At 40.9% G+C, this 15,944-nt stretch overlaps 1 protein-coding gene across 1 annotated transcript in view; it reads right to left on the bottom strand.

Moving 5' to 3' along the window:
* ASCC3 (activating signal cointegrator 1 complex subunit 3) overlaps window positions 1-15,944 on the bottom strand; it is a 555,582-nt gene that overhangs the window by 96,911 nt on the left and 442,727 nt on the right. The window contains exons 26-30 of the mRNA XM_019537809.1: window positions 15,220-15,305; window positions 12,873-13,039; window positions 12,609-12,754; window positions 12,373-12,493; window positions 10,544-10,686 (exon numbers count right to left, since the gene is read on the bottom strand). Coding sequence (XP_019393354.1) covers window positions 10,544-10,686; window positions 12,373-12,493; window positions 12,609-12,754; window positions 12,873-13,039; window positions 15,220-15,305 — 663 coding nt within the window. The remainder of the gene's footprint in view (window positions 1-10,543; window positions 10,687-12,372; window positions 12,494-12,608; window positions 12,755-12,872; window positions 13,040-15,219; window positions 15,306-15,944) is intronic.

Consider the following 15,944-nt stretch of genomic DNA (forward strand, 5'->3'; position numbering starts at 1 on the left):
GGTGCTTTTCACCTCCTTGTCCAAGTCGCCAATGAAGATATTGAACAGTGTGGGCCCGAGGACCGAGTCCACTGCCCACAATCCTCCAAGTCAAAAATAACCTGTCCACCACCACTCTTTGGGTGCAGCCCTCCAGCCAATTTGTGACCCATCTCACTGTGTAGGCGTTGACACCACAGTCGCTTAACTTTTTAATGAGGATGGGGTGAGAGACAGTGTTGAATGCCTTCCTAAAGTCCAGAAAGACTACATCCACTGGGTTTTTTTGACCTGGTCGTAGAAGGCAATGAGACTGGTCTGACAGGACCTTCCTCTAATGAACCCATGTTCATTGCTCCTAACCATAATTTCCCCTGCTGGTCCCTTGCAGATGTGCTCCTGGATAATTTTCTCAAAGAGCTTCCCCAGGACCGAGGTAAGATTAACAGGCCTATAGTTTCCTGGGTCCTCTTTCCTTCCTTTTTTGAAAATGGGGACCACATTGGCCCTTTTCCAGTCCTCTGGCACCTTACCAGAACACCACGAGTGCTCATAAAGTTGCGCCACTCTGGGTCAATACCTCACCACAAGTCATATTTTCCCCAAAGCTGTTTCAGTTTCACAGGTAGCTTAGGTGTCCATGCTGTATAGCCATCTTCCCCAGGAGCTCCTCTCCTTGCAGCTTGCAGGGCCAGACTGTGCCATCTGACGCAGACCTTGGGCTTATATGCCTCAAAGTCCTGCCCCTTCCTATCATGTGGCTCCCAAGTCATACACAGGAGCTTCCCATTTACTTAAGGACCTGTCTGCTCCTCTGTTGCAGCCCCACACAGCCAGATTAGCCTGCAGAAGTCTCTTAAAAGTACCAAGAGCCTTTGGCTCCCTGCTGCAGGCTCTCTTCCTCCCTTAAGTTTCAGTCTGAGAAAAAATATCCTGGCTGGTTTAAACAAACTATATCATAGCTTAAAATATTACCAGTAGCTTTATATTTTGCCTTTAACCTAAGGGAAAAAATATACAAAACTACACAAAGGGAAAATTGAGACAGACACAAAAAAGAAGGGCTACAACTTGACTTTAGTTATTCTTTCTGTGAAATAGCTGCACAGCTTTGCAGGACTCCATCATTGCAAAGATGAACACAATTTAGACGGGGTGGAGGGAAGTGGAAGGAATGGCTTTTCCTTAGGCAACTTCCTAATGCTACCTAGTCAGAATCTATAGTGCCACATAACATAACTGCCATAAAATAAACTGGGATGTTTGTATTTCTTTCAAAGGACATGACAAAATTTCTAGATGAATGGGATAATGGTCCTCCAGCTTGAAAACTATTCTCCTGGCTGACAGTTGAAAAGCAGAGTTGTTAGTTAAACAGACCATAGTCAGAGTCAGCTATTGACAAGTGACTAGGGGTGGGTGGAGAAAGGGAAATCTATTTTCATTTCTTATGTCACTTTATTATGAGGTAAGAACACACACATTAATAGTTATAACTAACACACTGCAAGTCAGTGATTCTCAACCAGGATGACAGGGCACACACGGGTGCTGCAAGATCTTTTCAAGGGCCATCATGAGGCATGAGAGAAGTCAGGTAAGGAAATTAGCAGATACAAGCAAGCTCAGGGTTAGTTCCTGTCTAGCTATTCCCTTGCCCCCACTGCCTGGTCCTTCTGCAAGGACTAAGTACTGTAATAAATAAAGAAAAATGTTTAGGGAAAAGACAGGTTAGAATATTAAACTGATTAATGCAAAAGCCAGAAACAGTCTTAGGTAGGAACTTCAGAACAGGCTTCACAGTGCTCTTTGTCCTTGTGAAAATAGTAAGAGAAGAACCTATGATGCGTACTGGAATCTCTCCTATTCTGGTCAGCTTTATAGCCACCAGGAAAGCAGTCTCCACAGAAAAGTGATAGAAAGAGAACTTGGCTACTGACCTGAAGAGCCTAATTAAGCCATCGAAAGAGAACAAAGAAGAAAGAGATTCTCTAACTGGTGGGAAGATAAGAATCTATCCTTCTAGGGAATCTCATCAATGGGATGAAAATATATCATTCAACACCATACCATGGGATGTTTTGCCGGGACTGTAATCAGCTATACTAGGATGAACACAGTCAGTCTCTGTGGACCTACTGTTCAAGAAGTAGAGGGATATCTGCCATGAAGGACAAAGGTTCTGGCTACCTTGTGCACCAAGCCAGGCTGCCCCATTCTAAGTCTTTATAGTATGGAGACAGTTTAAGCAGTTTTATGGGAAGCTGGGATAAGTGGAGTCCAGAATTTGATTCTGATGTCCAGCACAAATGCATCAGTAAGCAAACCTAGTCAACAAGTTCTTGGAGAGTTCTTGTATTTTTTTTTTAAGTTAATGTTATACAAATAGGAGTTTCTAATGAGCTGAATGGAGAAGAAGCCTGCTAAAGTCTAATGTAGAACTTAAAAACATCAATTCATATAGATATTTTGTCTCCTAATAATCTTCCATTATATATGTGCCTCACAAAGCTCTTCAAGTAACTACAAATTCATTGAAAGTTAGGTTATGAGACTGGGAAGAGGTACCAGAGAAATACTGAGAAATAAGGTGCACTGGGATTTGATGTGGGATCCTGACAATCCCGCTTCCTTGTGTGTCACATGTGCATGGCAGGAAGCACAGCTGTGGGATCCTGCATCAGATCCCATATTGCAGGTGCAGGGGGAGCCCAATTCTAGGTTCCCCCTGCACTTGCAAGTAGTAAGCTTGGCTCCCAACCAGGGATGTGCAAGATGCACTTCTGCACCTGGGTGCCCCACTTGGCTGATCAGGACTTTCAGCCAGGGATCACACACTGTCTGCTCCTGGGGCTGGGAACTCTGATCGTCTGACTAGGGCTCCCAGCTGTGGAATCACATTGTGCCCACCCTGGCTGCAAGCTCCAATCAGCTGAATGGGGCACCCAGTCACGAGAGCACGGGGTGCACTTCCTGACTGGGAGCTCTGATCATCTGAGGGGACTCCCAGCCTCTGGAGTACAATGCTTTTGTGTGTGGGCAATGTGTTCAATTAAGCAGCAGCCACAAATTATATATATTTTGTGTAATGATTTTGTAGTTTATTTCCAGTTTTATCACACCACTAATTGATTGAACATGTGGCCAGGTCACTACTTAAGATGTGATTAACCACTTAATCTTGTCCTATGTCTAATGTCTGTCAAGGGTCTTAGATTCATAGATATCAGGGCTGGAAGGGAACTCGGAAGATCGAGTCCAGCTCCCCGCCCAAAGGGCAGGAAGTTAGCTGGGGTCATAGGATCCCAGCAAATCCAATTTGCTCTTGAAGGTGTTCAATGTAGGTGCTTGAACCACCTCCGATGGCAGGCTGTTCCAGACCTTGGGGGCTCGCACAGTAAAGAAATTCTTCCTTATATCCAGCCTGAAACGGTCTTGCAGTAGTTTATAATCATTTGACCTCGTCATCCCCCAGATACTGGTGGTCACTTCTGATAAACTTATAGGTGGCCATCAGATCACCCCTGAGCCTGCGCTTTTCCAGGCTAAAGAGCCCCATGGCTCTCAGCCTGTCATTGTAAGGTCTGTTTTCCTGACCTATGGTCTTGAGCTGGCTCTTCTTTGCACTCTCTCAAGCTTCTCCACATCCTTTTTGAATTGTGGAGCCCAAAACTGGACACAGTACTCCAGCTGCGGCCTCACCAAGGCTGAGTACAAGGGGAGAATGACATCCCAGGATTTGATTAAGAAGCAACTATGGATGCAAGCCAGCATTTTGGTCACTTTACTAGCTGCAGCATTGCACTGCAGGCTCATGTACATCTTGTGGTCAATGATGACCCCCATGTCTCCTTCTTCCATAGTGCTAGCCAGTGTAGCACTGCTGAGCCTACAAGGATGCTGCAGGTTTTTCTTCCCAAGGTGGAGAACCTTGCATGTTTCGGTGTTAAACACCATCAGGTTCTCATGCACCCATTTGCTGAGCCTGTCCAGGTCATCCTGGATCACCCACCTGTCTTCTGGTTTGGATGCTTTGGCCCAAAGTTTGGTGTCATCAGTGAACTTGGCCAGTCCACTCCTGACTCCAATGTCCACATCATTAATGAAGATTTTGAACAATATGGGTCCAAGAACAGAGCCTTGGGGGACCCCACTGGTCACAGAACACCATGATGAGACACTTCCATCAATTACTACCCTCTGGGTCCGACCACAGAGCCAATCTTCCAGCCAGGGGATTGTGGTGAACCCAAGGCCACAATTGGCCAGTTTTGCCAAGAGGTGATCATGGGATAACAGATTGAAGCCTTTTTTGAAGTCAAGATAATATGACGTCAATCTCTTCTCCCTTGTCCAGGTGATAGGTCATAGAAGGAAATGAGATTGGTCAAGCAAGACCTACCTTGGTTATAGAAGGAAATGAGATTGGTCAAGCAAGACCTACCTGCAGGAAACCCATGCTGGCTATCCCTTAGGATGCTGGCGTTGGCCAGTCCATTAAGGATGGCCTCTTTAATAAACTTTTCTAAGATCTTCCCCGGGATAGAAGTTAGGCTGATGGGCCTATAGTTAGCCGGATCTACTTTCCTCCCCTTCTTGAAGACAGGCACCACATTGGCCTTCTTCCAGTCTTCGGGCACTACACCAGAGTGCCAGGAGTTTTCAAAGATCCGTGCCAGAGGCTGGGATATGATGCTCGCCAGCTCCTTGAGTACCCTGCGGTGTAGATTGTCAGGGCCGACTGACTTGAAGGTATCCAGCTTCTCAAGGTGTTCCTTCCTGAGGTCAGCATTTATGGAGGGCAGGGGATCTCCCTGTCCCATAGCGGGCATGGGCGTACCATGGGACTGATGAAAGACCGATGTGAAGTACCCATTTAATAGGTTGGCTTTTTCCTGGGCGTCAGTTGTCAGTTGCCCCATCTGGTTCAGCAGGGGTCCAACGTTGCCCTTGCTTTTCCTCCAGCTCCCCCCATATCTGAAAAAGGACTTTTTATTGTCCTTGATGCTCAAAGCTAGTTGGAGTTCAGTTGCAGCCTTGGCTTTCCTGGTTTGCTCCCTGCAGGACTGGACCAGTGCAGAATAATCCTCCTTAGAGGTGAATCCCATCCTTCATCCTTTGTAGGTCTTTCTTTTTAGCCTCAGGAGGTCTACTAGGTCCCTGGAGAGCCAGGGGGGGCTGCTGTGCCCTCTTGTTGCCTTAAAAACATATTTTCTCTTAGAAAAAATATTAAAACAGTTTGGATATCTTTTTGCCTACTCTGGGTTTTTCACCTAATCTGGGTTCGATTTTAATCTAAACTTGAAGTTATTGGAATTCTCAAGTAAAACACCAAGAAGATGGATAAAAAGAAATCTAGGTGCTACAATATGGATTCATTTTGCTTTGAGCTTATGTTTAGACCAAACCCAGCACCTCTCTATGTCAGACAAAAACACAGATGCATCTTGCTCAATAAAATATTTGAATCCAACGTTTTAAAAATACATTCACGACAAAACTTTTATGATTTTTTGTTCTCATTTAAGAATCTCAGTAAAATCAAGACATCTTGTAAGAAACTTCTTTTCCAACATATAACGCAATGCTGTATCTTCTGATACTTAACTGGTGAAAGATAATAATACAGGACTTCACAATGTTTATTTATTAGATAAATAAGAAAACTGATAGATGCCTATTCTATGCTCCGAGCCTATGAGGTATAATTTGTAGCACGCAAATATATCTACTCTCTGGTTCAGGTGAGTTTTAAAGTAAAACAAACCTTCATAAAGGACCTTCTATCAATAAATTCCTCTTGTATGAGTGGGCATAAGTTGCTTTACTGATATTGGTCATTAAATATTGGTCACCTAGCCCCCCACCCCCATTTAGCCATTACACAGCCTAAATATTAGATATCTGACCCCAGACTGGGGACACAGCCAGATTAAGTGCCTATGATCCCTCTAATGTCAAAAGGAAGAAGTAGACATTTCCAAAGGGTGAAAGAAGTTTGCCTGCCTGCTGAGGGGGACTGGGCCAGCTGGTGGGGATGACTGGATGGCCCAGGGGAAGTTAAAAGCTTCCAGTGAAGGGAGAGGAGGAGAGAAAAGAGAGAGAAAAGGCTGAGGTGGCAACAAAGTTAGGATTACTTTCTCAGGATCTGAGAAAAGACCACAGGATGTAAGCTAACTCTTTATTGTTTAGGTATCTGTTTGTTTTGTGATTATGTTGTTTCCTATGGTGGCAAGTTTGACCCAGAGAAAATAAAACTGTGCTATAAACAGTGGTGACCCACGACAAGGGACACACATGAATTTCTACCCCATTCTGGCACATAGGTGGCCAACTCATTGCTGCACGTGTTCACATGGGATCCATGTCATTTAGTCCCTCTTCAGAGGGTAGGTGCCTAACTGACTGATCTTTGTTAAAGATGCCTATCTTTTGTATAGTTGCCTATTGGTTAAAGAACTCATCCAGGAAATGGGAAACTGGCAAAATTTAGTGGTTTGGGTACTCAGCTTAAAGTAAAGTCCTGGCTCCTGAGCTTTGCTTTAAGGGTTATCTTTTAACCAGCGGCTAAGGAAAAATGTATAAATGATCTTACAAACAGGGACTGGAATCCAGGACTCCCTCTTTTTGGAGTTTCTAAATCATTGAGTCAAAGTGTCAATTTTTCTTTTACTTGGCTACTTCTCTGACCATGTGATTTTTACATTCTTGGAAGCAGAATGGGCCAGCATCTCCAACAAGAAGTGTGGAAGGTGCCTCATTTACATTATGCCATTACTTGGCGGAATATGGTGGTACTGTCCTGGAAAGTAGATGAAGGCTAGAGAATTATATTTAGAAATTTGCTCTTAGAAACTGGCTTGTTAAAAGAGTAAATATTGCATTAGAACAATGGTCCAGGGGAACAACAAGGGTTAATTGTAGAGGTGCACTGATGCATCGGTCCCATATCGGATCGGCACTGTTATAAGGAAAATCGATTGCATCGGCAATTGGCTTTTTTTGGCCTGATGTGGCTGATAAATACCCTGTGCAAGGACATGCAGTACAGCATCCAGACAGCCAGGAATGCAGCCTGGTAGCATGGAGAGCAGCTGGGTCAGGCTGGCAAGTCTGTTGTGAGGAAAGGGGCATGAGGGGGGCAGACAGAGGCCCCCAGGGTGAGAGAGGGAGTGGGGCTGGGGCAGGTGTTGCACACTCCCATTCTCACCATGGGCTCCTTGATCTGGCCCCCCAAGTCCCTTCCCTCTCTCCTTCGCCTGCAACAGACTTACCAGCCAGATGCTGCTCTCCATGCTGCCTGGCTGCGTATTGGAATTGGATCAGTATCAGCTGAAATGGCTCACTATAAATCAGCCATCAGTATCAGCCCAAAAATTCTCTATTAGTGTATCCCTAGTTAATTGGTTTCTAAAATCTGTTTGTGGAGAAGGTTCATGTTCTTATAACTGTCTCAGAGAAACAGTCATATACATCCTGGGAAACTGAAAACACGTAGCAACAAAAGAGGCACTTGGTTCCTTTGAAACCCATAACAAGATAGGAACATGTAGACTTAGCATTAGGTCACAATGACCAGCTGTAACTTGGCGAGAAATCCCTGGTTTTGGTGGAATGACCAAATTAGGAGATGGGAGATACCCAAATTAAAGTATCAGTAAATGACCACATTAAGATGCATGCATTTGATGGATTTGAAGTAACAAAGATTAGGCTGATAGGGCAGAATGTGGACAGCATAATGACCACAAGAAAGCCAATCAACAGTACCTAGAAATGAAGAGTCATCAGGAGAAAAAGAATACAAAAGCAGGAATTTCAGAGCAGCAAGTTGACATCGACTCCCAACCTCTAAGGCTGCTGACATTCTTCAAGCAAGAACAACAAGTTGGCACTCACATACTGGTCAGATGTATTGTCTTCTCATGAAACCTGAGGACTAGTAAATGAGTAGGACTGTTTAATCATTTTCCTTCCTTTGCTTGCATTAATCTTATTTGCTATCACTGTGTATCAGTAAAAATTGCCTATTATCAAATGGAAAGGGTTGTGGTCTGTCATTTAGAAACCTTGTTCCACACAGGCATGACCTATCTGGACTGGGTTGTAAATCCAGTGCCAACATAAGACATTTGTTTGAATTGTCTCCAGCTAAATGGATCTAGAAACTACATATTGTATCTTGGATGAGTGCTCTAACCATTAGGTAAAACAACGCTAAAACCTGGCACCACTAGCACTTCTTCCTCTTCCTTCACATTCCCAGAGACAGTCAGTTGTTTACAAGACTGCCAACTCACTGGGTCCATCTGATAACTTAGGAGGAGTTTAGGCACTCCTCACATTCACTCTAGGCTGCAACAAATCTTAGGTGGGTGTTTTGTTCCTAAATGGATCACTCCTGAGCATGCACAAAAATGAACACAGGCATTTAATGGACTTTGTTGCTCAAAATGGAGGAATCAAATGAGTTAAGGTGGCTAATGAGTTTTGTGGCTGCTGGAACAGAGCCGTTTTGGAATGTTCTTTGGCATTTTGGCACTTAGTACTGTTCTGACATTTATGGAACCAATCAGGGTTTTTTCTATATAGGTTTTAGTCAAATAATCAGCCAAATAATTTAAAAATTCCATATTGCAAGGTGTAGTTGTGAGTTAAGATTCCTGTTCTGCAAGTTTGTTATTTGTTGTATAAAATGTAAGTCAGTTTCCTCAAACAGCAGTAAGCTGGAACAAACAGTGCAGGACCACTAAGCTAGGCCCTTTTGTGATGCAACCCTGCTCATTATCTTATGATGAATTGGAATTTTCATTATACGTAGGAGTACATTTAAAACTGCAGCACAAACCGAACAAAAATTTTAAGCTCAATCAGCTGCAAAAAAGTAGCATCAAATCTAGACACTGTTAGAAGTTAGTTTATTAACAGATTATAAAGATGCCAGTTCTAACATGCATCCAAAGCAGGGATGTACCTCCTGGGCAGTGCGTGATGCTGGCAGGCAAAAGGTGGATGTTTGTAGCTACCTATGGCCTCTTGTGGCTCGCACAAATACTACCCTTTCTGTCAAAAATAATTACACCTTCTATTTTGCCAGGGACAGGCAGGATTAGATCATTTTTATGTGAAAGAATTTACATTTTTTTTGGTTTATGTGAAATGTAATTTTTCTCTAAATCACATTTTAAGCAAGCATGGTAACCTGGCAGATTTCTGTGGTATTGGCATAAATTCCTCTGAGAAGGTATTATTTCAATAAGCATTTAAGCTTATCAGAGTTCAGGACTGGGAAAACTTGCATTTTAGTCACTTTTTAAAGTTGTTTCATTCTCATTGTTACATAATACAAGTGGACACTGTCCAGGTTATTTGCCTGTGATCTTTGAACAGCAAACAACATCACAACAGAACATCTGATCATGCTTCTGTAAGTTCTGATCCAAGCTGAGGCACTTCCTATGCTTTTATATCCCTCTCTTTTGTGTTCCAATCTTGCTCTCCATTACCCCAGCTTCCCACTATCCACCTGATTTTCTTTGCCCATGCTCTTATCACGATCTATTCCACCCCAAGCCCACTGCCTTTGCCTGTCCCTTGTCCCATCTGCCCCAGCCATATTCCAACTTCTTGCTGGATTCTTGCTGTTACTTCTCTCACCAGCTGATTCAGAGTTGTTCTCCCCCTTCCACCAACACCAATACGATATTTAGGGTAGCTCCCAGTTCCAACTGCATTACCAACTGGTCTCTGAAGACTTGGACCAGAGGGGATGGGGATGGAAAGAAAATGCTGACTAGTTTGTTGCGGTTGGAGCAAGAACGCAGGGACTGGTTGGTAAAGATACTCCAATAGAGATTATCTTGAAGGAAACTAGTGGGAAAGGAAGACAAATCGGAGGCAGTTGTGGGCAAAGGAACACTGAAGAGCAAGATGGGACGAAGAGTCATAAGTGAGGATCTGTAACTGGCAGGACAAAGAGACTAGAACAGATCATTTTGAGGGAGAGATGTGGATGTGGAGAAGCAGCTGGGTAAAGAGATGAGATGGAGATTAGGATGAGGGTCCTGAATATTGATTGGGAAGTTTTAGAGAAAGAAACTAGTATGAGGATGTAGGAGTGGAAGAGCGAGAGAGATCTGAAGCAGGACCAGACTGAAGGGGATAAAACAGAAAGGGCAAAGTTTTATATGTGTTTCAGTTCCCCCTCTTTAAACTGGGGACAATAATATTTCTTCCTCTGTTTATCTTTTTCAATTAGTAAGCACTCTGCAATAGTAATTGTGCCAAAGAACCAGTAACAATTCCTCAGATAATTTTTACAGAACAAAAAGCAATAGTTCACAATCTAAGGCCCTGATTCTACCAAATATATGCTTAATATGGAAATAAATAGAACTATTGGTATGCTTAAAAGTAAGTAAACATGCAAGAGTCTAAGAGTCTCCAAACCAGAGTCTCAAAAAGCCCACAATTGTGTTTTATATTCACATATTTTTTTAAAACTGATATTGCTAAACCAAAATGTAAAAGCAAAACATAACTAATACATATCATATTACTGTACCTCTCTTTCGTCCATTTTCAGCCATTGTTTTGGATCATCCTCAGTAGCCAGGAAGGCAATTAAATCTAGGGCAGTGAGTCTAGTTTGACGTCTGGATGACACAAAGATAAGAACTGGCTTTGCTGGAGAATGGCTCCGAATTGCTGTTAAAAAAGAAAAATTTATACATCACCTATTTCTGCCAGAAAGCAGAATTTCCTAACACATCGTGCTAGCACTGCGAGCAGAAGTGCCAAAGATTTAAATCCATCTTTCACTAACCTTTTATGCCTAAGCATTGGCAGGGAATTCTTAACTAGAAAGTGACCTTTTACAGTTGCTGCAAAATTAGTGTAGGAGTAACAGCTTAAAGGAGCATGGTTTCTGCTCCTGAACAAGTAGTGTGAAACAATCAAACTAGTCCAAAAATTATCATTTACATTTTTTATGGGTTTTTATGTAATTTTAGAAATTAGAAATTTTGTGATTTTAGAAAAAAAAAATTATGGTGTCAGAAATGGAGATAACAATGAAAATGCTAAGAGAATCATGAGCATACCATGTCAAACAAGTGGAAAAAATGGCCTCACTAAATCAAATTCTGACAGGTTTTCTAATAACATTAAAATAGAATAAACAGCATGTAGCTATAGTTTGGATAGTAACTCTAGTATATTACACATATAGATATTTATGCATGATTTATTTCTTGTATAATGTTTCATTCTACCAATTACTATTATGCATTCATCCCTAATTTATGAAAAACACGTGCATTATACTGCCTATCATCCCATACTGTCTCTTAGTTCACTGGTAATAGCGTGTGTGTATGCATATATACACATATGTATATAATTGTAAAATTACATAAATCTATAGCATAATCTGTTAATATATTTATACCCTACAAATATGGATGCCTATATATCTATATCTTCTTTAAAAGCTCGACATCTAATGGATTTTTGTTGCTTCAGGAACAGGTGTGGCTGAACAGCCCAAGACAGATTTATTGTTCATTAGTGTTTTTATACAATGCTCCTGTGGAGGTGTAAATAATCTGAGCTGCCAAGATTGGTCTCTAGTCCACAATCAATACTTTGTTTCTGTCATAAGGCTAATTAGAGTAGCTAAAAAGTCACCTCACAACTGTCACCCCACAATCAACAGCAGGTCACATACCAAAATTTATTTGGGAGGTTATTTTTAATTGATATAATAAATATTCCTTATGTAACCAAAACAAAACATGTTCCAATAAAATATGAGGGTTTTTCTTAAATCAGGCCTGTCTGCCAGCTTTGTTAAGAATAAAAAATTGAAAACAGAAGCATATCTGGACTCACTGCAAATTCTTAATTTTATGGTTATTGCCTTGAACCTAGAATTATGTGAGTTTAGCTTGACTTGCAACTTCTGTTCAAGATTTTTTTAAAGCATTCATACAGCGATCTTTATGAAAATACCTCATCAGATTGCTACGGTGAATGGTTTTATTACTTGCTAAATCTCAAATACTTTTACAAACCTTTCCTTGCAGTGCTGAAAGCTAAGATAAAACACATTTTCATTTGTATAAGATCTCTCCTCACTATCACTAATTTCATTGATATTATTTCAAATATATTTATATTCCTGTTTGTAGGTTCCAACAGCAGGATACTATATGTTTGAGATGATGAGGTTTTGGGTCATTAGCAAGAGATTCATCCTGTACACCACAAGAAAGAAGATAGTACCACATTCTGTAATCATATAATACATAAGACACAAACAGACTGTGCAAACATGGCTAGAACCCTTTTTTCTTTTTCAGATAATGAAGGGCTCTAGCTTTGGCTGCTTACCCTGAAAAGCAGGTTTATTCATGCTAGCCATGCGAGGACAGTAGTGCTGGCCAGGGAAGCCCTGAATATGTACCTCCAATGGAACTGGTCGCACCGATGGTCGGAAATTGAACAGACCCATCTGAAGCAAAAACAAATTCTTTTAGTTTAAGCTTGAGTTATCTTGGAAATATTGATAGTTAACTTTTCTGCATGATGGATATGCACAAATGTCTTTTTAAGAATCTTCTACATACCTGATTAATATTTAACCAATCAGCAAGGTCTCTGGCATTTGCTAATGCTGTGGACAAACCAACTACTCTAACTGGTTTTTCTGTGTGAGATGAGATGAAATTAGTTCGAGATACGATAACTTCCAGTACTGGGCCTCTCTCGTCCCCTGTTATTTAAGAGAAATTTTAAAATAAGTACAGAGGTTAAAAATTCCATGCAGTCATAGCTGGGTGCACATTTTTCAAGGTAAATTATGATTAAGAAAAAAAAAAAGTATTGCTTACCTAGCAGATGGATTTCATCAATGATGAGAATGGACACTTTCTGAACATAACTCCTGTTTTGCCAGCTTCTACTGACACCATCCCATTTTTCTGGTGTAGTAACAATCAGGTCAGCTTTTGCTATAGCTCTCATGTCAGGAGTCACATCGCCTGTCAGCTCTACAACCCTGTAATTATGCAAAATTATTTAATTATTTCTGAAACTTAATAATTTCATTTTTAAACCAATGAAACTTTTTTAATGTCTTGGGATAGCCATGTCCAAACATTAACTCTTAATATAAACAAAATACAAAATCAAATCAAACCAGTCTGTTCCTGGCTGAATACCATTGACAGATTATGAAAATATTGAGTAACCACAAATTTAAATCTTTGTCTTTTAATTGTCTAGTGCAACAACACCTACAGAGAAAAGAAGTTTACACATGTGTATGATGCAAAAAAGTTCATTAATTAATATTATTATGGATATTACATATGTTAAACCAGCCTTTTCTACTTGTATGAGAGTGCTTCTTAAAATATATATCAAGTAGCTGTGTATTGCCCTGTACAACCTCTCTGGTAATCACTGTTACAAGTGTGTCTGCTCTCTGTTGGTAGGGTCTGTGAGAAGAATGGAGCAGGGACAATTCAGATAATCCTGTGTATCATCAGTTGCAGAACTCCTTCTGGAAGTCAGCTGTAGAACTCCAAAGTTTTGTAATGTTTACATCGAAAGATGTTATATATTTCTTAACTATGTTCTGGGATTCTCGGGGGGGGAGGGGGTGATTTCTGCCACTACCAGTTTTTCCCCCACATACTTGGCACTGATTTAGAGCTTGGCGTGCTTACTTATTGCACGGATAACTATCATGTTTCTCTCTACAGCGGATTACAGAGTTGGGTTTGACTAGGTGCAGTATTTGAGATGCACTATTTACTTGATTCCAAGATGAGATTTTATTTCCCCTTTAACATGGGGGGAAAAAACCCCCTCGTCTTGCGAATATAAGGGGCGGGAGGAACAGGCAGCTGCTGCCAGGAGTCAGGGAGGAACAGGCAGTGGGTTGGGGCCGGAGCCACAGGTGCTGCCTGCTTCCATGCTGTCTCTGCACTCCCTGCTCCCCTTTGACTCTCAGCCTTGGGGCCCTGTTCCCCACCCCCGTCAGCTTTTCCTTGCTCTGGTGCCAGCAGCCCTGCTGCAAGCTGGAACCTACAGTATGGTCCCAGCCTGGTCTTGTAGTAGTGGTATCAACTTTGAGCTGCTGCTATGGAGACAAGCTGGGGTGGTGCTCTGCTCTGAAAATACAGAACGTGCTGGCACTAGAGCAAGGGGAAGGGAGAAGGGGAGGGGGGCAGAGACTGAGGACGGGGGAAGAAGTGGCACAAAGGGGGAATTGAGGGGTAGGGAGGTATCTGGGGCCTAAGGCTGCCAGGGAGGGCATAGGTTTTGGGGGCAGGGCAGGCACAAGGAGGGAGTTGGCGGGGAGGGAGGGGCATAGGTGGTGGGGGCAAGCTGCTTGCCCCACCCCCTTGCCATTGCCTGCCAAGGGCCCCTACCACTGTTTTCCCTGGTCCAGTGGTGGTGGGGGTGAGTTTAAGACAATCCTCTAATAAATGAGATTCTATACGTGAGACATTATTCTCACATGCTGAGAATACCATTCAGCACAGTACCATTTAGAAACAGTTCCATTTAAATCAATATATCAATAAAACTACATGAAGAACAATGACTAATCAGTGAGACTAAGAATGGGAATATCAACTGCTAAGTAACTGATACTTTGAATGATTTTAGAAAGGACTAAAAAGATTTCTATGCAGGTAGTGTCACTAAATACTCAACCCTGTATTTCACTGATATACTAACTTCATAACAAAGCTAATGGTACCAAACAAATGTAGACTGGTTATTAAAATACATATAGAATGTCATAAAATACACTATGTATATGATAAATGTTACTATGTATCTGTAATTTATATGGATTCAGTAGAATGAGATATCTGAAATGTGGTCAATTTTGAACTGCACTTCCAAGGAAAAAGATAATAAAGAGATAAAAATTGAGCTGCTTATTTCTGAGCTTCACTGGTTATAGACAATTAAGAAAAATGGCAGGTGTAACCCGAGGACCATTTTTGTTTTTGTTACATTCATTGTGCACTCTGTGTGATGACACAGATTGATGTTTGGTTTTTGCTTTTACTTTTAATATTCAGGGAGAATTCATATAATTGAAGGATAAAATATATTTGTCAGAAAATTAAGATGCTTAAAACGTTTTTTTGATTTGGCTCCTGTTGTTGAGCTTTTTTGTTTCCAATTTTTCTGGTTTAAGCAAGAAACACATACCTTTTACCAAGCTTTTCTTCAATCCTAACTTTCCAATCCTCCATTCTCTCTCGTACCAGTGCCTTTAAGGGGGCAATATATACTGCCTGAAAAAAAATACATACAAAATAAAATTAAATGAGAAGAGCCTGTGTAAAATGCATATTCATATTTTGTAAGTTTTTTCTTCTGTGCCTTTAAGGATTTAAATGAATTTAATAACTAAAAATGATTATGATAAATTCTTAAAATTTCTTCAAGTAACTTAAAACAGAATTCTAATTTAAGTAGCCTTAAAACTTTCATATATTCTTTTGTTCGTTAATTCAACACCATGCATGTAAATTGAAAAATAAAGAGAGTAATTTATAAAATGGTAATACTATGATTACACCTTTTAAAAGCAAAAAATATGTTATTATAAAGTTGCCTATATAAATAAAATGATTACTGAGAATACAAAATCTGGAAAATACTATTCTGGACATAATGCTTCCCCTCCAATAATAAGAATTTCTAGTAGGATAATATCTTACATTATTTCCAGCTGCTTAGTATTATTACTAAAATCTTTAAAAATTAACTTAAAAATGATTAATTTAAATGAAACCTCACAAGACTTTTCCAGAAAAATCCATTCTTTGTACTGAACTTCACTAGCACAGTTTGTACAACATTTGTTCAAAGATATGCTTTTTAAAGTGCAAGTATATCTCTGAACAAGTGAAAACATTCATATGCACTTA

Source organism: Crocodylus porosus, unplaced genomic scaffold (genome assembly GCF_001723895.1).
Source record: "Crocodylus porosus isolate Cpor-Errol unplaced genomic scaffold, CroPor_comp1, whole genome shotgun sequence".
In the NCBI taxonomy this organism is placed as follows: domain Eukaryota; kingdom Metazoa; phylum Chordata; order Crocodylia; family Crocodylidae; genus Crocodylus; species Crocodylus porosus.